The sequence below is a fragment of the Grammomys surdaster genome, unplaced genomic scaffold (assembly GCF_004785775.1).
Source record: "Grammomys surdaster isolate TR1022 unplaced genomic scaffold, NIH_TR_1.0 345, whole genome shotgun sequence".
Classification (NCBI taxonomy): domain Eukaryota; kingdom Metazoa; phylum Chordata; class Mammalia; order Rodentia; family Muridae; genus Grammomys; species Grammomys surdaster.
The window spans coordinates 2,676,294-2,701,117 of NW_021604764.1; the positions used below are offsets into that span (position 1 = coordinate 2,676,294).

General features: G+C 43.3%; 1 protein-coding gene across 2 annotated transcripts in view; it reads right to left on the bottom strand.

Moving 5' to 3' along the window:
- Slc25a13 (solute carrier family 25 member 13) overlaps positions 1-24,824 on the bottom strand; it is a 168,843-nt gene that overhangs the window by 137,949 nt on the left and 6,070 nt on the right. For both annotated transcript variants that reach the window (XM_028779172.1, XM_028779170.1), the window contains exon 2: positions 5,642-5,695. In XM_028779172.1, coding sequence (XP_028635005.1) covers positions 5,642-5,695 — 54 coding nt within the window. The remainder of the gene's footprint in view (positions 1-5,641; positions 5,696-24,824) is intronic.

A 24,824-nucleotide genomic window follows, 5' to 3' on the forward strand; every position in this document is an offset into this window, starting at 1 on the left:
TGCCCTCACTTGTTAAGAAGTGATAAAGAGGTCATCTCTTAAATGACATGTTAATTTGGATGCAGAATATAGATTTGCTCAGTTTAGAACAAGCTAGTCCACCAAAGAAGGAATGACCCACTTTGGGGTTCAAGTAAATACATCAAAGGTTATCTCTTGGATTCATGGACAGAGGCCAACTATGATAAAAGCATAAAGTAAGGGTGTTAACAAAGGCAGCTTGGTTGTCCTTGAAGCAAGGAACAAGGGTCACTGCTAGGGAAGAGACTCTTCCAACTTTCACAGCTCTAGAATAGCATTCTATATTTCTGGGGATATCCCTCAGAAGGGATTCTTTAAATGATCATGTATCTCATCAGCTGTGGACTGAATGAGGATAGCAGCAGACAGACTCAGAAAAGGAACCTGTAGCCGGGCAGTGGTGGCACACGCCTTTAACCCCAGCACTTGGGAGGCAGAGGCAGGCGGATTTCTGAGTTCGAGGTTAGCCTGGTCTACAGAGTGAGTTCCAGGACAGCCAGGGCTACACAGAGAAACCCTGTCTCGAAAAACCAAAAAAAAAAAAAAAAAAGAAAAAGAAAAATAAAAGAAAAAGAAAAGGAACCTGTCCCTGTGGCGTCTATTCCACTAGGACCAGAGTCCTATCTAACTTGCTCCCCACTAGTTATTTTAATAAAAGCTTGTGAGTGGGTGACCTGAGTCAGAACCCTTATCATCTGGCCACTCCTGTCTGCCAGGAGTCATTCACACTCTGGAGCTGAACGGCAAATTCTCCTGGACACCCTTTCAGCTCTCTGTGCACACCAGGTCCTGTCGCCTGCCGGCCTTTACCCCGATTTCTTGTTCTAAGGACGGAAGAACACAAAACAGGGAATAAAAGCACTGACAGTCAATACTGTCTGTTATCATGGATCGCTGATTATTTTGTTGGTGCCTTGTACAATGTAAACAGGGAAGTTTTAACATTGAAATTTTAACTTTAAGTTTTAATCACTTAAATTTTAAATGTAGCTGAAGATGCGTATTACAGCACCTAAGGTGAGTTATAGTAAATGTGGAACAAAGAAATAAGTAGAATACATGTGAAAATGTACAAACCAATGTGGCAAATATGCAGTTAAATTAAGGGCTAATCATGTACATATTTGCTTTATAACCTTATTTCTGTATGAAACTGTCACAATAAAAATTTTAAAACCTCAGACTTCTGAAGCTTTAATTTTAACATATTTCTATTTACTAAACATAAAAATTTTAAATAACAATTTTTCAACTAACCAGAAAAAGGGTGGCTTGTTTTTTACAAAAAAAAAAAAATGGCTAGCATGTGAGAAACACACTTCCACATTCCAACTCAAAATACACAGAGAAGGATAACCAAAAACTTTAACCCACTATGAGCCCACCATGAGCTACATCTAAGAATTTCTCTTAAAAATATAGTGCAAAATCCAGCAGTGGAGACACACACCGTTAATCCCAGCACTTGGGAGGCAGAGGCATGTGATCTCTGTGAGTCTGAGGCCAGCCTGCTCTATAGACTGAGTTAGGACTCTATAGAGTTCTATAGAGCAACAGTGCAAATGCATCTGCCCTCTGAATCTTCAACAATGATAAAAACTGGTTTGAAGGAAAAAGTCCCTCAAACGGGAAGTTAAATGGCTTTCCGAGTTTTCCTACAAACGTTTCCTGGTGTATGTCACGCTTCAGTTGCCAGTCCAGACCTGAAACTCCACAGACAGCTCACATCCTCCCCGAGCACTTGGCCCCTGCCACATCAGAAATGGAGTCACTCTAGATTCTTATTTCTAAAGATTACACATCTCACACACTCCACACTCAGGAAGTACTGGTCCTCATTCCATCCTGTCTCATCGTGTGTGTGTGTGTGTGTGTGTGTGTGTGTGTGTGTGTGTGTGTGTGTCCACCTTTGTTCTATGACTGTGCACTCAAGGCCACGTACATAGTATCCATATTCATACACCCAGCCCCCTCCGTTATCGAAGATTGATTAGGCTGGATATCCTTGACCATGCCTCTAATCCAGCACTTGGGAGGCAGAAATTGGTAGATCTGTTGAGTTCAAGGTCAACCTGATCTACATAGTGAATTCCAGGACAACCAGGGCTATGTAGAGAGATCAACTCTTAAAACAAACAAACAAACAAACAAACAAAGAGACAAGTCACTTTCATCAAATACCCCTTCAAAGTATCCTGACCACCACCGGAATCAGAGATCTCCAAAAGGATCTCTCTCATGGACCCCAAGACCGTCCTCCCTGTCTTAAAGCCTTCAGTGGTTTCTACCTATTTACAGACATGGCAGACTTGCAAAGATCCTCACCCTCGAGCCTTCCATCACATCCTGGACAGCATAGCACCCTCTCTGACAAGTCTCTTCCCATCTCCAGGCTTTCCTGAGGTCCTCTTCGCTCTCCTACTTCTTTCCACAGCTTCTCTATCCACACAACGGAATCCTTGGAGCACGTTTACTCAGTCTCCTTACCTGCTGTGTTCCTGTAAACCAGACCTGTGCTAAACCTGGCCTCCTGAGACTTTTCCTGAGCTAATAGAGCAGGATTTAATCCCAGAACTTGATTTAAATTACAAATCTCTTTAAATGAACATGAAGCTTCAGCAAATATACTAGGCAGAAAAAAGTCACCATACTGAGATGCGAACCAAAACTGACTGTTTAACTTCCACATTCAGACAAAACCTTGGCGAGCATTTTTCCAAGCTCAGCCTTCAAAGTGAACTCCACTGTTCTAGCCAGGAATGCTGCAAACCAAGCACCAACATCCCAACCATTCTTTCTTCATTCACCAAGACTGGATGTCTACTGTTAAGGGCTGTTCCCTCCACACATGGGGCACACTCGACGCTGCACTTACTACTTCCTTTGTCTGGAACAAAATCCATCCCGTCTCTATCTGATAAACACCTATTCCTTTTCAATCTCAGCTCAAACTTCCTTTCTGCACATTTCCATAGGAAGATGTAACTGGTCTCCCATAAGTTCCCTACACATTAGTGTTATGTCCTACTTATCAACCATACCACAGCTGTTTTCTTACTCACAGTGAGATATTTCGGGGCAGGAGTCAGGGTTTAGGCATCCTTCCTAGATGCCCAGCATCTAATAGACAACCTCAAAGCAAGGCGAGCAGGATGAGACTGAGTCTCCATCTCAAAAGTACACAGTAAGAAGCCAGACGGGTGCCCTCTTCAGTCCTCTAGAGCCCAACCCTCTCTCTCCACCTGCACAGCTCCATGGTTCTCTCTGACCTTCAAGGTGACCACCTCCTCCTTGACCCAGACCCCTAGTACCAAAGGCTCAGATAAGGCTTCTTTTCATGCCTCCCTAGCTGCAGAAAGAATCCTTTCTGCCTCATTCAGCAGAGAGGTGGCTGGCATATTTCATATGGGGTTTTTATTAGAGAGAAAAATCAAGTTACATTAATGAACAGGAAACAACAGGAGACAGACTGGCAGACTGATGACTGTCCGTCCTGACTTAGCAGGCCCTACTTCGTCTTGGTCTCCTTTCATCCCTTCACCACAACCATCATCTATGCTAGACAGTAAACAAGAGGGCCTCTGCATGCTGAGGTAGAGTAGATTTAGGTTGGTCCCACACTATCCAGGCCTGGTGAGGTCACTAGACCCAGTGCCAGATCCAGAATCCCTTCTACAAACTGCTGACTTGGTCTCCTTCATGTACCAACCTCCTCTCCCGAATCACCTCAGACTCTATGTTAGAAAGAAAAAAAACAAAAACAAACAAACAAAAACAAAACCAACCAAACAAGCAAACAAACAAAAAACCTCCAACTCACTCAAAAGTCACATAGTCTCCTATATAGTGCCAAAGATTCTGAGTCCGGCTTTGAGGTCACCCACATAGAAACACCACCAATGGTTGTTCAGAGACCCACACGGAGTTCCTACTCTCTCTGGGTTTCCTTGTGCCAGATGGAGCTATCTCTCCAGCCCCAAAACATTAACTTAAGAAAGACATGAATTTCATCCATTTTCTTGATTTCAATCATTGGGGACCCATTTCTATCTTATACTATTCTGTGTTGGCCCTTCTTAGCTAAAAGTAAATTTGAAATGTGTGTGTGTGTGTGTGTGTGTGTGTGTGTGTGAAGTCCAAACATCCTTACAAATACAACCCTTTTTCCTCTTCTGAAAACTTCTCCTATATTTCCCTTTTGGAATCTTTGTCTCTCCTGCATTTGTTTTTTGTTTTATTTATTATGTGTATGTCTCTGTGTCTATGGGAGACTATGTGCACCACATGCCCTCAATGGCCTGAGAACTATAGTTACAGGCAGTGTTATGCTGTTTGATAAGCCTAGTGCGAATCGAACCTGGGTCCTCTGAAAACCAGTAAGCACATCTAACCCACCTAAGGACTGAGCCAGCTCGTTAGTCTGTCTTCCCTGTATCTGCATCATTTAAATACAAGCACTTTACTGAGTCAACCTGAAACACTGCCAGAGGCTGGGCAGTGCACACCAATCCAATTAACTGAATCTCCATCATTTCTCCTAATGCATAAAACTGTAATAAAGCTAATATTGCATTTCCTAATTTTAACTATTTTTCATAATACCACCTATCTCCCCCTCCCCCAAATCAGATTTTAAAGCAGATTCTACTATCACACTGTCATCTATAAATGCTCCAGTGTACATCTCCAAAAGATGGCACTTCCATTTTGTTTTTTGAGACAGAGTCTCTATTATATAGAACTGGGTATTCTAGAAATCACTGGTGAGCACTTTTTTTTAGAAGAGCCTTCAATTCCAGCGAGACCTCCAATGTCTTAACCAAGCTTGTTGCAAACCAAGCACCAATATCCTAGCCATTCTCAACCATCCTAACATGGACCTGTAAGCTTACCCTTGTTCCCTCCACACACCTGATTCACTTTGAATTGCAGGAACTGTCTTTTCGATGTATAGTGAAAGCCCACAAATTTTGCTTCTATTGTCTTTGAGAAACAGGCCTTTTCTTTTTTGACTATGTTGAGACACAAGAAAAAGTTTGAGACCCGAAGAAGATTTTTGTCGTACTAACTGCTCCCTGTCCAGAACCGCAGAGTTGGAAGTGTACGGGAAATCAAAGAAAGTTCTGGAGCATCCAAGTGTCTATGACACCCAGTGATACCCAAAGATGATGCTAACGATCAGAACAAAACAATGGGCTTCTTCTACCCTAGGGAGGAAGGACAATCCTCTCTGGCAGAAGAGAGAATTTACCAGGATGCTTGCTGGTACAGAACCTGAAACTTCCTAGGAAAAAAGGCAATGTTGTGGACCTTCAGAGACCAGTCCTCAAAAGGTAAGGAGTCACCACTCAGTCCTCCAAGTTCTTTTCAGTTGAACTGTATGCTGTGAAAGAAATTCAAATAGAAGCCATATCCCCATCACCAGAAATCACCTCCATAGTTTCCATATATTTTTTAAAAACAGAACTATAAAGGATCCCTTTCAGGAGTCTTACATTAAGATGCGTTGGGGGATGTTTTTAAATTTTTCAACAATGAACTAAAGAGCTGTTTGAAATAATCGTCTAAAGTTATAGAACACAAACCAAACAAGAGACAAAATAGATTCCTTTATACTGACCTTCAAAAATATTGCTTTAAGCTCAGCTGGATCTGCTCTTTTGGTTAAAGCCACCTATAAATAAACATAAAAATGTTTATATTATTAGAACAAAGCGGAGAAATCAAGCTAGCAGGAGGGAAAATAAACTTTGGGTTCGAAATTAGTACATTTCATTTTTTTTTAATATTTAAAGTACCAAACTGCCCCAGTATGTAAACCCATCTCCAGATTCTAAGGTAGACTCTATGTGGCTTCTAAAATGATAACATTCTGTGTAAGAAACCAGAAACGCTTTAATATCTACCGTTCGATGCATAAAAAGCAGGGGTGGGGGTGGGGGAAGTTGAAACAGATTAGTGAACACCTGGCATTTTAAACCACACCCAAGAGTAACTCATACCTTCTCATGGGAATATTAAATATTAAGTACAACCTGTTTGCCAATCCTGCATAGGAGCACATTTCTTAAAAGTCAGTGAACTAGTAAATCATATTAAGGGCCCAAAGAGAACTGCTTCCCACAGCTCCTCCATGAACAGCACGTACACCCACCGACCTAGACAGGCTACGGAACTTCCCCACCTCTCCCCAGCGTTAATAAATCATAAGTCTCTAAAGGTGTGACTATTATTCTTCACATTCTAGAAACTCAAGGGACCGTGGTTACCTTCCACCAGTAAAATTTGACAGATTAGCTCAGAATAGGTGTTGTGCTTAATTCTCCAGGCCACAAAGTCCAAAAACATCACTGGGAGAAAAGCAAGACAAACTTGAACATGACTGCCCCAGGCCAACACAAAAGAACCCTTATGCAGAAGCAAACAGTGGGCTTATTCACTGCCCATCACCCAGTCCTGCTGGCAAAAGTGGTCAGAAGACACAGTTCTCGGCAAGCACAGTGTCACCCCATGATACAACCAAGGCGGGGCCTCTGGAACCACCCCCAACGCTGGAACCTTGTCCCTATCCACGAGGAGATTTATGCAAATTGTTCTAAATCCCTTCTGTGTGCTTTCAAAGGTTCTTCTGAGATCTTTAGACAACGGATTTTCTGTCCCTCAATATGAAACTACCAGCGCTTGTTAGCCCGGCGCTATCAGGAATATATTTATTAACTAGTAGTGGAACTGGAGATAGCCTCTCTGAAAGTTGCTGATTGGTCACCTTGTTTTGCTAACTCTGATAGACTCTTTCCATGTCAGCTGAATAGCTGACACTATCAGTGCCTTAAACCCAGAATTAGCTGACGCCCTTTGCTGTTCAATAACGCAGGGAAAATAAGACCGTTAACCAGCCCAGCCATGATTAATGATACTCCTGACCACTAGCCAACACAGCCATGATTAATGATGCTACAGACCTCCAAGTTTTAGAAGAGGAGGCCCTGTTGGTAGAAAGGGGAAACTAGGATGAACACTCCTAGACAAGGCATCACCAAAGTCCCTCTACCTTCACTTGCAGAGTAGAAGCCTTCCTCCCATCTTAGTAAAAATCCTACACCCTTTGACAGGTTATTTACCTGACATGAAAAGAGGGGCTACACATATGCTGGCCTAAGTTCCTAGTGTTTCTTCTTTAAAAGGGAAAGAGATTTTCTACAGAATAAGCTACACTTGCTCTGTATGAATACAAGCTCGCACACCCACTTAGTTCGGTATGCTACACACTTTGTATGAACAATACCAGATATTGCTATTTAGCATGGACCTCCTTGGCCTAAATTTCCATAGCACCATAGTCTCCGGATCCCCAAGCGTAAGTCATTCAATGCTCCTAGTGAGAACTGGACCTCTTTGAGAGAAAAAGCAAACTCTTAAGTCTGTTTCCCAGGGAGGGTTTAGGCACAGAAGAGTGAAAAGGACAAAAGCTCCTCTGGGGGACAATGTTTCAAATTCATGCCACCAAGAATGGACCCCACAGTTTACAAAACATGGCCAGGTCTTCACAGCAAGTCTGAAGTCAGAACACATACTATTTTCCCCAATTTACAGAAGGGAACATCAAGGCTCAGAAGCAGTCGTGTAACTTCATCCTGTAAGTCAGAAGAAAAGCCAGTTTCCCCCTTACATTTGAGTTTTCTCAGTCTCAAATCTTCCATCCCCACATCATAGGCTTACAAAAAAATATACAAAATCAGCACTCTAAATGTAGTTTGCCTGGCGTGGTGGTATACAGCTGGAATCCCAGAACAGCAGATACTGAGGCAGAAGGACCCAGAGTTTGAGACTTGACCAGGTTACTAGTAAGATCCTTTCTCAGATAAACAAACCAGTGAAAATGAAGAGGGCTTTAGTATCAAGACTGTCCTTGAACAGAAGGGAGAAATGGGAGACAGGGAGGGAAGTAGAGGCTCTTGTAAACACTCACCAAAGCCCCGACCAAACACCCAAGACCATCCAAACACACTAGTCATCCCTAGCACTCTTGCTTGCATAACACTACTCTTGAAAACAGCCCCAAAGCTGCAGGAGTAGTAAGTGGCTAATAATTACTTAGGAATTTGCCTAAGACTGAAAACCATTAATGTCTATATCACATCTTAGGCATAGATAAGGATGGAACCAGGCGATGGCTTCCTAGAACTTCCTATCAGCCTCCAGGGCCTCGTCTGTCCTCTCTCCATCTACTACCCACTTTGAAATGATAGGTAGCTATTTGGAATTTCCATTTTGGCTTCCAATCACAGCCCCATGTCATCCGCAGCAATGCAGGGACAATCACAGTGGCAACCACAGAAAGTTGCAGAGAGAGCCATGATGTCCTGATCGTGCACTGAAATAGAGTCTAGCTGTTGGCCAAAGCAATACCCAAGAAGACACATGCTGAGGAAAGCAGGCCAAAGAAATGGAGCTGTGCTTTTTAAGCCGACACAGAACCTCTGTTCAGTGCGCATGCTTTATAGCCGAAGAGCCTGGGGTTATTAGACCTAGCTTATTCTTGGATTACAGAAGATCCATCAGACTTCAGATAGTTTCCAGATGTACACAGATACATGGGTGTGTATATCTAAGATAATAATATAGAAATATGTATAAGTACTAGTCATTTAATGACTTGATGTCATCATTCCTTACCATAATCTTATTCTTCATCATCTGTACTTAAAGAGTAGAGTATAATACAGTCTAACAGCCAAACAAAAGTTGTACTACGCCTTAAATAAATGAAGGAATTGGTTCCCAAATCTAAGAAGGAAGAGATTCTTTGCAAGTGACTATGAAATATCGCTTGATATTTAAGTCAACACAGTAGAGAATTTTGTACTCAGTCAGCTAACACATTACAGTGATTCCAAACTTAAGATTAAAAGAAGCAAGGGGCTGCATGGCTGTTATCCCCATACACTCGGAAACATCTCATTTGATTTGACTTGGAATGGAATTTTCAGGTATATTCCATCAACCCATGCTACTAGATGGTAAAACTAGAGAATCACTAAGTATGGATTGTACTTTAACAAGCGCAACACTAGTTATAGCCATGTGAGGCAGTCATCAACAGACTAGCTTAAGAAGCTTAAAACCAGAAAGATAATAACACAATTTAGTAACTGGCTTTTTTTCATAAAGGAAACAAAAATATAACAGGAAGAACCCGAAAGGTGTCTTTCATAACAAACAAACTCATTCTAACCCAAGTTAGAGTTGCCACTGGGAAAGATTCCTATGCATGGGAGTGTTTTTGGTGTTTTTTCTTTTTTTTTTTCAATCAGCTTGCTTACCCTGGACTCAAGCCACAGTACCAGGCTCATTACTTTCACAAAGTGTAGCAGCACGTACTTGTGCACTCAGAATAGTTGGTAGGTGTGACAGATGGCAGTAGGGACAAAAAAGAAATCCAACGTGACTGAGTATGGTAACCCCAGCCCTAGAGAAGATCCTAGAACCCAGAGTCGGGAAGATCAGGAAGACTTGAAGATCCTCTCCTATAGATACCTTGCAGATTTGTTTGGGAGCACCTTGAGATGGAGGAGACCCCATTTCAGGAGGAAGAGGAAGAAAAACACCCAGATAAAATTGGGTCACTCCTCTCCGGGAGCTGTGAAGATGGGATACCAGGCTGGATCTCCCTTGGGGTTTCCTCAGACCATCGTCAGCCTCTTTAGAGAACTTAAGGGGCTCCTCAGCTGATAACTAAATGTCTTGATGAATGAGACATGCGATCTACAACAGTGGCTCCCTTCAGTGTTCTGTACATCCCCACCCGCAGATGCACACTCGAACAAATACAATTCAAGTATCTTTGAAAAAACTGAAGAGATCATCCAAAACCAAAAAGAGCCACCTAGGACCCTGAGTTCAGAATCTCTGCAGTGGATATACTATAGTTTGAACATAGTTTGAATACAAAATACCTCCCATAGGCTCATGTGTTTGAAGACTTGGTCCCAGGTAGTGGTATTGCTGTTTGAGGGTGGAGGTCTAGTTGGAAGAAGTGGTCACTTAAAGGGAAGGCTCTGAAGTTTGTAGCCTGACTCTTCTTCCCATCTAGGGTTTGCTTCTTGACAAGGGCAAGCTCCCACCATCACAGCCAAGTGTCCCTCCTGCTGCCATAGCTCCCCCACAATGGATTCTGTTCCTTCCGACAATAGGCTCAGACAAGTACTCCCTCCCTTGTGGGCTTAGGCTGCTGATTTTGAGTATGTGCGTGAGTATGTGCGCCCGTGTGTGTGTGTGTGTGTGTGTGTGTGTGTGTGTGTGTGTGTGTATTGTGTGTCTGTGTGTGCATTGTGCTATTATCTACTACAGTCAACATTCTCTCTCCATCTTCCTGTAAGGCAGAGTACATAGTTAAAATTCCATTTCTCAGAATCCTTTGCAGCTATATGGCCCAGGGACTGTCAGTCAGAAGAAACGTGATAGCATTTGCAAAGAATAGATTTGGCATCTATGGACCACACTCTTGCTGCTTCTGCTAACAGACACCTTTGCTGACAGTGCCTGGTTTTCCAGTGACACTGTCCTGCCCTCCCACAGTTGGCCTCCAAAACACCCTGTGCTTGGCAGCAGACATCCTGACTGCATAGGAGGCCACTGCTCCCTTGGTGGCCTGGTCTGCTTGTGAGGCTCTGGAGTCATTCCTAAGAGCTCAACCTCAAGTCTGTTTCTTTACCCACCCAACAAATTCTATAACCCATTTAATAGCCTTCAATAAATCTCCTGCTGCTGAAACCAGCTAGTGAGGACTCAGTTTTCTACAAGTCAACCTGGACTGATACAATCAGTTACTACAAAAGAAAGTTTGGAATTCCCTGAAACCACAGTTACCATTGCCTTGAGGAAAGAGAGAGAGAGAGAGGCATCTCATCAAATTGACAAAATCCATTTTTTACTGAGGTCACCAAATTGCTCACTCTAGCCTTATGTTAAGTTCCTTAGGTTCTCTTAGTGAAGAGGTGTAATTAAACAGGAAGTTACTGAAATATAAACCAATACACAGACAAAATGCTGTGATAAGCATTCTTCCAATCACCACACTTCTGAGTAATCAACCCTCAAATATCCCTATCACTTCTAAAGCACCCCAGGGCAGGGGCAGGTCACTTCAGGGATGCTGGCTGGAGATGCTTATCAGAACAACTCAGTAACTTGTGACTCCGCTCTGCCACAGACACCCATTAAACAACTCTGAAACCATCATGATTAAAAATCTGGCATTAAGAAGCAGATTGTAACGGTTAAGCAATCGATGGTGTCTTAGGCTATGGGTTATGCTATGCCAAAAAGGCTTCAAACACACTTTCCTTTCTGTTAGCGTCATTATGCTGAAGCTGGCATGCCAGTAAATGTTCCCAGGAGAAAAAAGACACTTAGAATCTTTTCTAAAATACACACTTTTCTGTTTGCATGCTCTTGCCTTGTAAAAACAGGAGCTGCTGACACTGCTGGGGTCCTCTGCAGAAGTTTAGAAGAAAACCTTGGGACCCAGCCACGCCTAATGTCCTTGATCATGTCAGTTACCATCTCTCAGTTTTAAATCTGCACTTACAAACTGACAAGAACACCTATCTTCTCTCTTTCCTATGGTTACCTGACAGCTAATTAGAATAAAGGAAAAACATCCTCAAAATCTTCATTGGTTAATGTTGACTACCCCCAAATCAAACAAATAAGCTGCTAACAAGACTACAGGACACTTCTGCTCCCAAATACAAATAAAAGTCGAGGGGGCCCGACATACTGAACTCAGAACCAGATAACAAAAGATAACATGCTAAGAAGAAGAATGGTTTACATACAATGCTCTTGGAGGGTCGGGAGCTCAGCTGTACCAGTGCGCTATCTGACTATCAAGCACAAAAGCCTGGGCTTTCTGTTCCCAGCACTGCACAGACCAGCCACAGTGGCTCACACTTATACTCCTAGAACTGAGAATATAGGATCCTTCAGCTACAGTGTGAGTTCAAGGCTAACCTGGACGACATCAGACCCTGACAAAAAGACAGAGAGAGAGAGAGAGAGAGAGAGAGAGAGAGAGAGAGAGAGAGAGAGAGAGAGATATCAACTGTAGAAGGAAGAAAGGAACAAAGGAATGAACAAAGAAAAGATTCTATAGAATGTCTGCTGTCTCATGAGGAAAGCTGGAGAATCAGCCAAAACTAAAGAGCCACCAACAATACCCTCAGATGCCTAGAATGACTTGGCAAGAAGCCAATATAACACTCAAAGCAGGCCAACAGCATCAGGCTGGGACAAGCCAAACAATCTCTCCAAACATTGTCAACTTAACTGCATGTGGTAGAGGGCATGTATTCTACACCAGTTGTCACGAACATGGTAACTAGTGACGCTCCACTTGCTCACTTACAAGCTCCCGTCATGTATAAACCCAGGAACATTCCAGTCCTACTTGCCAGGCACTGCCAGAACCCTCCCCAAGGGAGAATGACATATTTAGCAGTGAGTGGCCAGTATGAATTGTATGAGGACACATAGTGTACCAGAAGCAGAAGGTACTGGATCACTTAGTTTTAGCCATAGCAAGATGCTGGTAGCTTTTCCATAGCCAGCCTAATACTCAAAGCTTCAAAGCAGATCTCACTTAATACCACTCCAGCTCTCTAAGGTGAAAAGCCATTCATTCATCTGTTTTCCAGAGGAAGAAACAGAGGTATTGCAGAATCATTAATGGGTAGCTCCACATTACAAAGTCAGAATGGAGCCCAGAACCAGGTCATTCAGACATTCACTGTAACACCTGAGAGATATGGGAGGAGTGGTCCAAAGCCCTCCAATGAATCATGCACAGGGTAATACTGGACATGACATTGAAGTCTTTGTCACTTAGTATCATGGCCAGCCTAATGAAAAATACTACTCTCCAGTATTATAAGCTGAAGTTAGTCTCAATTTTTAAAAGCATAGAGATCACGGTATAATTAGGAACCAGCTGTAATTGTAATTATCCCTTCCAATATAATTTGTTACCTATTAGCAAGTGTCAAATTACTGCGGATCCTTAAATGAATAAAACCTGATTGCGCTGTTCTGAACATGGGTATGCATATTCCTGTTGGGGAACAAAGAAGTCTAAAAGCATATGACACATTTCTAAAGTACTGAAAGGCCCCGAGTAAGCTATCACAAGTTACTAGAGCCCAGACAACTTATTAAGAATACAGGGAAAGTCAAAAGCAAAGGGCCAGTAGAGAAACAGCTTCCACTAAGCAACATATTCTCTGTTCAAAATTCTGCTAGGCACTAACCTCTTCTAAATGCAGCAGAGTGAAAAACCCAGATGGAAACAAAACCAAAGGACATTCAAACAAGCAGGAGCCCATCCTGGGGACGACACCTTCCTACACGCCTGAGCACTCCACCACCTCTGGCATAACCCAGGGCCTTTTGGTGGCACTCTAGGCAACTTTCCCAGCTCTGAGGCCACAGTTGATACTACTCCCACAAAACTTACAATGCCCTTAGCTTTATTCTAAGCTTTGAAAGCATTAAGCACATAGATGCTTTCTAACTGCTTCCCAAATGCGGGGAATGATTAGCTCCCGAGTGGGTGCGGGTGTGGGTTCTTGAATCTTGTTGGGCTGTTGTGATTCCCACGGCTCCAAAGAGACTGGAGCGTGGAAGTTTACTCCTCGAACAGCACTGGGCAGGTGCTAAGGGGCCTCACCCGGTGGGGGTAATTCTCACTCAGTCTGAAGTTCCTGGGGGGGAGGGTGCAGAGCTCTTGGATTGGGGATCCCCAGGCCAGGAGGTGGCCAGGAACTGGTCTCAAGCCCTAGGCTCTCAGACCCTGCTGAGAGGCCACAGAAGGACCAAAACTGGGGGCGTTTGGGCACTCTACCAGCTGGCCCACAGCCAATAGAAATGGGGGGGGGGGAAGAGAAGAGGCCCCGGCAGCACCCAGAGGGAGAGATTCAGTTACTATACTCGCTTAACAGACTTGGCGGCCCCCAGTAGCTTGCTTGAAGAGGCTGGTCCCTGTGGCTGGAATGCAGGCGGCTAGGCATTAAAGGCCTTCTCCGCATTTCCCCACAGTGGTCCCCAAAGAAATGAGAAAGTCCATGGTTCCAAAAGGGTTTATTTTCATGACAGATAGTAGATGGATCTGGATGAACCCCCATAAAACTCAGGGCAGACCTGAGTTAATCAGGGAGGGAGAAGGGGGGGAAGGTCTGGACAAGAATGTTTAATTGGCTCCGCCCTCTGGCCTTCAGGTAACTCATTAGTATGTAAATCTCTCTAGGGCCTGAGGCCTGTAGTCACGCCCTCTCTTGCCAAACTCAACTGTAAGGTGCTTGTTAATGGAGATGTAGCCCACATGTTAGGAGCCTGGATTCTGGGAGCATGGGGAAATGTATTTCATGTTTTGCAGGGTCTCTGGCCATTTTCAGGCCAATGCTCTACCAAAACCCAAGACTCTTTCATGGCCCTAAACCCAAATAGTGAAATTATGTACCTTTTGTAGATGACGAAATTGAAATATAGATGTAGACAGAGATATAGGTGTGTACGTATTTGTGTGCTCGAGTGTTCACTAAATAGTTTTATGTCAACCTGACACCAGCCAAAGTCATCTGAAAAGAGGGAACCTCAAGTGAGAAAATTCCTCTGTGACATCTGCCTGTAAGGCATTTTCTTAACTAGTGATTAATGGGGAGAGCCCAGCCACTGTTGGAAGTACCGTCCCTGGGCTTCCAGCTCTTGGGTTGTGTAAGGAAGCAGGATGAGCAAGCCATGGGGAACAAGCCAGTAAGCAGTACCCCTCCATGATCTGCAACTGTTCCTGCCTCCAGGTTCCTGCCCTGTTTGAATTCCTAGCCTGTAACTCCTTGATGATAAACAGTAATATGGAAGTGTAAGTCAAATAAACCCTTTCCTCCCCAACCTGCTTTTTTTGTCATGGTGCTTTGTTGCAGCAAGAGAAACCCTAAGTAAAACACGTAATCGAGTAACTGAATGGGATGTCACACAGCACATGGCAGAGTCTTAATAGGCACACAATCCAAGGTTTACATACAAGACTGGTCAGTTACAGATATTCAATTACTTCAAGAATTCAGGTGCGACAATGGCATTGTGAATCCTCCTGCTTTAAAGAAATCTTATTTAGGCCTTGGTGAGTTCAATGCCAGCCTGATCTATATAGTGAATCCAAGGCCACCTAGGGTTAGACAAATACTGAGTCCTTGTCTAAAAAAAATAAAAAAATAAAAATAAAGAAGGAAAGAAAGAAAGAAAGAAAGAAAGAAAGAAAGAAAGAAAGAAAGAAAGAAGAGTGGGGAGGGAAGGCAGAGGAGCATAAGGGAGGGGAAGAAAGGGGGGATCCTATATAGGGGCTGGAGACACTCGGCAATTAAGGGTACTGGCTGCTCTTCCAGATCATTAAGTCTGATTCCCAGCATGCATACAGCAGCTCACAACCTGTAACTCCAGCCAGGCCTGCATGATTCACACAGTTCCAGACTGCAGCAAGGCTGTGAAGTGAGCCCCTATCTCAAGAAAAAGAATGAAATGGAAAATAGGAAAGAAAGGAAGGAGATAGAGGGAGGGAGAGAGAGGAGGCAAGGAAGGGAAGGAAGGGAAGGAAGGAGAAGCAAAGCAAACAATAAATAAATAGACAGAAATCTCGTTCACATGTAGTTCAGTAGTAGAGTGCAGGCCTTGCCCAGGCACAATCTCAATGCTACAAAGGAAAGGGAGACAGAAGAAAGGGGGAAGGGAATAAAAAAAACAAAGAGATGAAAAGAAAGGAGGGAGGAAAAAGTTCCATGTATAAATGCATTCTAAAGTAAAGTGGTTACCAAACATACTATGGAGTTTGAGGTTCATATTCAAGACTGGAAATGGAAGTAATAAACTACTGGCTATAAACTGATATGTATTACTGATTAGTTAGAGAGATAAGGGCTCATGGTACTGTTTCACCTTTACATATTAAGGGAAATATCCGTAAGGAAAATTCTAAACAGTGTTGTTTTTCCTTTCAAAAACAGAGTCAAATGCTTCTTCCTCTAGGGAGACTTTTTGTACTCTAATCAGATTCTCCTCCTTTGGTGCTACGTGGACCTTTCTTAAGGTCTCTGCAAGGGTCTGTGTAAAACTGACTCTTTCACTACCAAGCAACATGAACTCGGGTTTGTTTTGTTTTTCCTCACCTGTTAAAAGGGGGAAAGAGACCAAAGACTGCATGAAAATGTAGGGCCCAGGACAGATGTAGCAGTACTTGGCTTTGCAGCAGCCCTATCCTTCCAAGGTCAGAATTGCCCACCTGAATGAATAGCACAAGATACCTGAGCAAGGGAGACTACAAAAGCTTTCTCTGGACCAGAAGATTTGACCCAAATGGCAGCAGGGCACACTGCTGATCACAGGGCACCAGGGATGACTAGCGAACTCCCACAACGTAATGACCCCAGCTGAATGAGAGAAAGAGACAGAAAGAGGCACTAGGAAAATACACGAGGTGTTCATCACTTCTGTAATATTAAGCGAGAAGTCTGGTTTTAAACACGGCACAAACGAGAAGCCATAGAGGAAGACCAACGTGAGGTGTGTACGAATCAGTTAAATATCAAGCAGCTAAGGGGACAAAAACAAGATGCCAACAGGGCAAAGGGGCAAGGTTCTTGATTTAACTGTCCTGTCGGAACAAATCAATATGGAAGGCAAATGACTCGGGAGAAAAATCAGGCTAAAGGTCTCCACCAGACACTGCTGGAGTGGCTGATGAGACCGAATGTGTCCAGGAGCCACGCTGAACAGAGAGCCTGGGGCTGAGCTCGGCAAAAGGAGGTGGAATGCTCCAACTCACGGCAAAGGAAACAATTGTGCGAATGCTTAAAAGTGAACGCATCTCTTGACGCATCTCTTCTCAAAGAAGAGAGCTGAGGGGCTGGAAGTGGGGATCATGGCTCAGTCAATAGTGTTTAACAGGCAAGCTTGAGAATCTGTCTTCCTGTCCCCATAAAATGCCACGTGGGGTCACATACATATGCAATTCCAGCACTAGGGAAGCAGACATGGGTAGATCCTGAGGTTTGCAGGCCCAACAGCCAGACTGAATAGGAGATCTCAGGTTCAATGAAGACCAAGACCGACCTTATCTGTCTTCTGCGAATAACAGAGGAAGATACCTAACATTAACTTCTGGCCTCCACAAGCATGTACACAAATTAATCAATTAATTAATTAATTACATTTTTAAAAACTGAATATGAAAACAAGAGACAGAAACTGTACAGATGGCTTAGGGAAGGGTCCCCAAAGGCAGTAATTCCAAGAATATCTGATTCTCCAGCTATGAGTGCTGAGACTGGGACCTGGGTTCTCATCTCCTCAGGCCACCTGAACTGATGGCACAGAGAAACTGCCAGACTAGACTGCTCTGTATGCAGAAAGACGTACTTGTTGGGGATCAAACTGACAAGGCCATCTCTTGGGAGGACAAAGTGGATTTTAAATGACAGTCAGCAGGTTGCGTACAAGCCGTCCGGATTGATCTGGAGCTAGGTGCCCTGGCCAGAGATAGCTGGCCTTTGAGAAAGGTTTAAGGGAAGTTGTTGGTGAACTCAACACCCTTAAGAGATCTGGTTTTCTTGTGACCAGAAAACTTTAGGCTTGTTTACCCAGCCAAAGTCCTTCAGTTTAGGACGATGTCATCAGCACTGTGGTTTGTAGGGGAAGAGGCGCTTTGGACTTGACAGCTATACTATATATGCAGGTGTGACTGAAACCCAAACACAGACATTAACCCCTTCTGGTGAGGAACTTTAGGACCAAGAGTCTGGATTTTCATGATAGAAATGGATTACATCTGTCTCCTGATTTCAGCCCATCTCTTAGATTATGATAGAGTTATCACTTCAGAGTAAAGAATGTCACAGTAGCCTTGACCAGGGCTCTGATGAGCACCACTGGGGAAAAATGTATCTTCCTGCTCAGAAGAATGCAATCTGTCTCTGACACTGGCTAGACACCTAACATTCTAAACTAGCCAATACAAAAGAGTTAATGCAACTGGACCCAATCACCAGGCCAAGAACCCACACCTTAGGAAGGCTAATTCACTTTAAGCCAAATGCGTGTGAGGAATAATTATCCCTTTGATGGAATAATGCATTTTTCCTTCCAAATAAACCCCACCCTCACAGCAGCCATGTACCAAGCTATGCAGCTGGAGCATGCATGTCAGTTTTTCTGAACTATTCACACCACCACAACTTTCCCTTTTTCTTTAAGATGCTGGCCATGGCCTGGACGTGTTTTCCAGACACTCTGGGATTTCTCTCCTTTCCTCTAAATCTCCCTCCCTACTACAGTCCATTTTTGCCTCATAGATGTCTGTCTCATGGATGTCTGTCCTGGGCCTCTGTTGTTGACCTCCGCCCCCAACTCAAAAGGCACAGTTTGCTTGCTTCTTTTTCTGCATCTTCCTTAACTCGTTAGCTTCTGAGATTTATCGCTTGGCTGGTCTGGGATTGTTCTCTTAAATTCTAGTAATAATTGCCCTTAAGTCGAATCTTACAAGACTAAAAACTCTGAGGGAACCCCAGTTTTCCTACTAACTCCCTAAGTGGGGCTCTGCAAAATTTCCAGTAACAATAGTACCGATGAGCCTCAAGCCACCTGATAGCCCAGGAGACTTGGAAGTAGCTGCAAGTGTTGTTTGGGACTTGCTGACAACTGCTCCTGACAGTGACACTGAACTTTCACAATCAAAAGGGAGTGTTTCTCAAGGCTTTACCTTAAGAAGAAGCCTTTCTGTGTTCACTAGGGACTCATCTCTCTTAGGACAGTCGAACTCCTCCTTGGTGTGGCTAGAGCTTGCTCTCCGCCCTGCTTTCTCTTGGAGATCATTCATACACATTTCAAGAACTTCCAAAAGATTCTTTTTTTTTTAAAGACAGAGGGAACTAGATGGGTGTGTTATTAAATAGTGAAGAAGTTCACAACAAATGATAAATATCCCCAGCAGAAAATCTCCCCACTCACCTTGCCAAAGGTTGGTGTGTCAAAGTAATGAGTTAATCAATGAACAATGCACTAAAATGTCATGTGATTCATACCTTGACAGACATTAGGGTCTAGAAAAGAAGGTCCTTGTCACAGGAGCTTCAAATGCAGCAAGAAACAAAACAGCAAAGACTATGAGGACCCATTTCCTTAGAACCTCAACAAGACAATCTCACCTAAGGCAACTTGAGTATGAGTCAATTTCTGTCATGAGCTCAACTGTGTCTCCCTAAATTCTACCCCTAATCCCAGTACCTCAGAAAATGACTTATAAATAAAGAAAGTTCTGTAATGAGGTTATTCAATTGATACAATAAAGATGTTCTCATGAATGAAAGTTATATTTTTACCTTCCCCTCTCTCCCCCACAATGTCCATGAATAAATACTCATTAAAACCATTTAATAAATCACAATAATAAGAAAAAGGAAGGGAGAGGGAGGGGAACGGTGGGCGGGAAGGAAGAAAGGAGAGGAGAGAGGGTAGGTGGGCTGAACATTCAAATATAACCAAGGATGAAAGCACATGAAGACACAGGAAGACAATACACCACCAGCAAAGGATAGAGGCCTTAAGGACAGTCTTGGTATCAGACTGTAAGCTCTCCAAAATTGTGAAAATTAATTCCAACTATTTAATCTGACTGATCTTTGGCGCGTTGTTATAGGCGCTCTTACAAATGAATATGCTCCAGTAAATACACAATTGTTCCAACTGAGTCAGCGATTGCTTCATTCACTGATTGTGCAACCATGATCAAGCACTGCATTTGCTCATCTCTCTTTGGGAGTCTCCTTTTCTTTAGCCTTTTGCACTCATAATCCATTTTTAAAGTCCGATTGAAGAGCTTTAAAGATCTTCTTGGACACTTTCCCTTGCACCACTTCAGTAGATACAAAATGCTCATTTCTCCACACACTTAGGAGAGCTAGGTTGAAATATAACTCCTCATGGTAAAGGTCCTTTGCTCCTCTTGTAAGAAGTAAGCCCCTGATTTACCAGGTAACACTTTGAGAAGAAGGGAACTCTAGCAATCATTCACCAAAGCCTGTTAGTACCTGTGGATAATTCTTACCTGAGTCAATTATTATTTGCAAATCACAGAATGGTCCTTTCTCTTGTTTTCTAATTCTGGAATCTTCTTTTACATTTTCCTAGGTGATATATTTTGGTCAACAGGACTAAAAACAATACAATAAAATAAAAAAGCTGTGCTTTTCTACTCTGTCTCAATTTGACTCCCTTTGAGAAGTAGCATTTGTCCACTATGGACTAATAGAATTCTTTCTTATCAAATGTGTTACAGTCTATTTCTAGCTGACTGGGTTTTGTTTTGGTAATCTAGCACATTATTGTAAAGGTACCATTTTTAAGTGAACAGTTCAGTGTCGTTAGCATATTCAAATGATAGACTCCACCAGCGTTCTTTTATCACCCCAAAGGCAATCTATACCCATTGGCTAACACTCATCTTGTTTATAATAGTCACTATGTACATACATATGAATAACTCTGGGTACTTAAAGAATGAAAACTACCTTTCATACTCTGTGAAGAGCATAGAGTCAATATTCATATTTAGTAATCAGCCATGAACAAACAGTAGATGAACCTGGATCCCAATACCTGAACCCACTCATCAAACTTAACCTCCAAACAAACAGCCAAGAATCCTGGGCCAGGTGAGTCCCAGCACTTGAAGGGACAAAGCATCTGGTACCATCTAGTACGCTAGCCAAAACTAAATGCAGGACCCTGATTTGATCAAGTTTTGAGAACTGCTGCCTTCTGGAAAAAAATCAAGAAGAAGAAACATCAAAGGGATCAGTGAACTAGAAATTATGGGAAAGTGCAGGAAAAGAAGAAAGGATACCCTAAAGATTGACAAAACTTGAAAGACTATATGTAAACTACAGTGAGTAACCCAAACAAACCTAGCACAACAGTACAACTCTGAAGACGTACTCAATTCTGAATGAAAATGGGCGCACTAAAGAAAGCAAAACAGCTGCTGCATGGGTTAAAAGGGGGAAAGTTCATTCCAAACTGCCATGGCTAACTCTCAGGAAAGCTGGGGGGAAGCAACTTTCTTGATGCCAGCACTGGAGAGGCAGAAGCAGGCAGATCTGGAAAGCTAAATGCCAGACTGTTCTATATAGTGAGTTCCAGGACTACCAGGGGTATGTAAAAGGACCCGGATGGATGGATGGATGGATGGATGGATGGATGGATGGATGGATGGATGGATGGAGTCTTAAGGTTTTACTGTTGTAAACAGACATGACCAAGGCAAGTCTTATAAAGAACAAGACTTAATTGAGGCTGGCTTACAGGTTCAGAGGTTCAGTTCATTATCATCAAGGTGGGAGCATTGCATACATGTGGCAGGAGGAACTGAGAGTTCCACCTTTTGTTCCAAAGACAGCTAGAAGACTGGCTTCCAGGCAGCTAGGATGAGGGTCTTAAAGCCCACGCCCACAGTGACACACTTCCTCCAACAAGGTCACACCTACTCCAACAAGGCCACACCTCCAAATAGTGCTCCCTAGGTCAAGCATATACAAACCACCACAGAATGGTGTCAGCTATAGAGTCAAGCCACCTGTGTTCCAACCATGACTCAGATATTTACAAGCTGTGTGACCCTGGAGAGGATAACCTCTACGAAAGTTAACTCTTCTGTTCCAGAGTAAGTTTACTCATCTGAATAAAGATAATAATAGCAGAACCTATGCCTACTGTGTAGATTAAATTACATGATTTATAATGCTTATTGAAGCACCGAGCTGTTTTAAGTGTTATAATGGTGATATAAGAAAGACATCACTTTTAAATAATCTTTCAGGGTCTCAACTTTCTGACCTGCCAAATGACATCAGCAGCACCTTCCCCACTTGTTGCAAGATGAATAGAAAGATCACATACTGGAGCTTGGGTCTTTGCTTACCTTAGTCCCTAAGGTCATCTTGAAAACAAGCCAAGACAAGTGTCACTTCCCCTATTCCAAACAAACAGCACTTAGAATAGGGCTGGCAAACAGTGGGTGCCAGCTACACATCTGAATGCAGTTTTAAAACTGTTCAGCGCTGTGCCTATGAATACACTGTTGTTACCAACATGAGCCAGTCTCGGAGGATTACTTTGAGAAGAATGGAAATGGAGAAGCCAAAGGCAGTGTGGAAGAGACGGTGACTGTGGAACTAAGAAGTACTAAGGACCTGGATGGACAGGACACTGTACTCCAAGACAGGACATGGGTTTAACTGACACTCAAAAATTCCTGCAGAGAGCCTCTTGGGGCTCCCTGGAGGAAACAAGAGAGCAGGCAGAAAGTAAGGAACACCAAGAAGATACACTCAGTTCTGAACCAAAATGGATGTCAAAACCCAAAAATTGACGCTCCACGAGTTAAAGTTTATCCCACACTGTCAAGGCTATATCTCCCAGGAAAGCAAAGAGAAACAACAGCGGAAAGACTTCCAGGGTTAACTGAGGAATGTCCAGCTGACACTGACAAGTCACCACAGTCATTTGTTAATGGAGAGCCAAGTGTTCCTCTGGCCAGAGATAAGAAGAGTGACTCCCTTTTTTAGCAAGTAGGAACTTTCCTCAAGCCCCAAACAATGTTGGCTTTCGTCTACAGGTCTGACCTTAGAAAAAGCAACTTCTTGGGGGAAACCAGACAAGTTCTAGCTGAGCAAAATTTGAAATATCTCTGAGGTACCCAGGTTGAGTTTTACAGCTAACATTGAGTCATATAAACTGGAGCTCAGATCCACAGGCGTGGCCACTCTTCGAAAGACAGATAACAGGCACTAAGTGGAGGAGAGGCAGAGCCCTGGAGACACCAACCTTCTATCACATTCAGGGAATCTGAAGAACCGCCCAAAAGGGAGAAGTAGAGGGCATGAGACATCAAGTCTAAGAGTTCACATGAGGCTAGTGATAAAATTATTTCTTCAACTGTGAAATGAGCCAATTCAAACCAGGTTAGATTTTATGAAATCCAAATTTACTGGGAAGGCAAGTTCACTGGCCCCGTGGAAGGAGACCAGGGAAGTCGCCATGGGAAGATAGAGGGGAGTGGAGAAGAGAAAAAAAGAACGAGCCTTTAATCCCAGCACTTGGGAGGCAGAGGCAGGCAGATTTCTGAGTTCGAGGCCAGCCTGGTCTACAGACTGAGTTCCTGGACAGCCAGGACTACACAGAGAAACCCTGTCTCGAAAAACCAAAAAAAAAAAAAAAAGAAAAGAAAAAAGAAAGAAAAAAGAAAGAAAAAAGAAAAATAAAGAAAAGAAATATCACAAGAAAGAAAGAAAGAAAGAAGGAAAGAAAGAAAGGAAGGAAGGAAGGAAGGAAGGAAGGAAGGAAGGAAGGAAGGAAGGAAGAATGTGCAGAGAAAGAAACAGGGGGAAGAAAGGAGAGAGAGAACAAAATGTCTGGATTATGAGGAGGGCGCCCCTTGTGAAAAGACAGCCAAGCCCATAGGCTGGAAAGCTCAGGGTTGGGGCTAGGTAGGGACTGAGGGATGCTGGGAGAACCTGGAGCCCAAGTCTGTGTTGATATGTAAAATACGCATCTTAGTCTCTCGTGGCCCGGAAACCAAACACTGAATGAGAACTGAGATCACCTATGAGCACTGGAGAGAATGTCAAAAATCAACAGGCAGAAGAGAAGTGAAGAAATAGACAAAAAGCCCAACCCTTATGCAGTGCCCTTAAATAATCCCTCTGAGAGGTGCTACAGAATAATTCCCGGGCTCCGAGCAACACTCAAAGCAAAGACCTTACATTTGTACACGATTTTGACACTGTGTATTTAATTCTGCAAAAGGTTGGACAAACAATGAATCCAAAGCCTTCCTTGAATCATTGTTAAAGAAAGATCTTTAATTACGTGGTAATGAGTGCTCCAGATGCAAACCATCCAAACTTCCATGGGGAGAGGATTTCCAGGGGATCTAAGTAAAATGCAGGTCCCCACAGAACAGGCCTGGGGCGGAGCTACAGTCATTCAGGCTCTTCTAATAAAGGCCCAATGAAAGCATCTGAGGAACTGTGTCTGACTGCACTCTGAATGAGCTTGACAAGAATTTCAGTAGCAAGGCTCCCCAGGTGGACCACGTGGACGCACCACCAAAGCAGCCATGTTTCAGCCTCTACGATGAGTTTCAGTAAAGCACCTGCCTGGTTCAGGTACCTGTCCCTTAGTTTACAGTTAGGTAGAATGTCCCACCGGCTCCAACAGACATTTTTTGAAATTCGTATTAAACATCATGATTCCCAAAATGAACTCACCTGATGCATGCCGTGAGACTGACCCAGCCATGAATGGCCCCCTGTTTTCCATAGGGTGATACAGAGTACCCAGAGAGATCAGTGTCCAAATTCTGGTAGCAGAAGCAGGTTCTCCAACTTTGTCATCACTAAATACAGACTGTGGCAGAAGGCCCTGGTAGCCTCTTCCTACTTAGGAAAGTAAACTCAGGGACTAACCAGTCCTCTGCAGAAATGCTAGCTGTTCCACTCACATGGTGGTCAGTACTCAGAACGGACATCTCCAAATCACACCATGTGTAATCTTGGTAACTCCTGAAAACTCACCACCCATCTGTTCAAGTTGGACTCCCTTACACAAATTCCTTACCCGTGGCGCTACACACCCCTATACAAGAGCTATCTTAGCATGAACAGTAAGTGTATCACGAAATATCTGAATCTCCAGTTGTGATG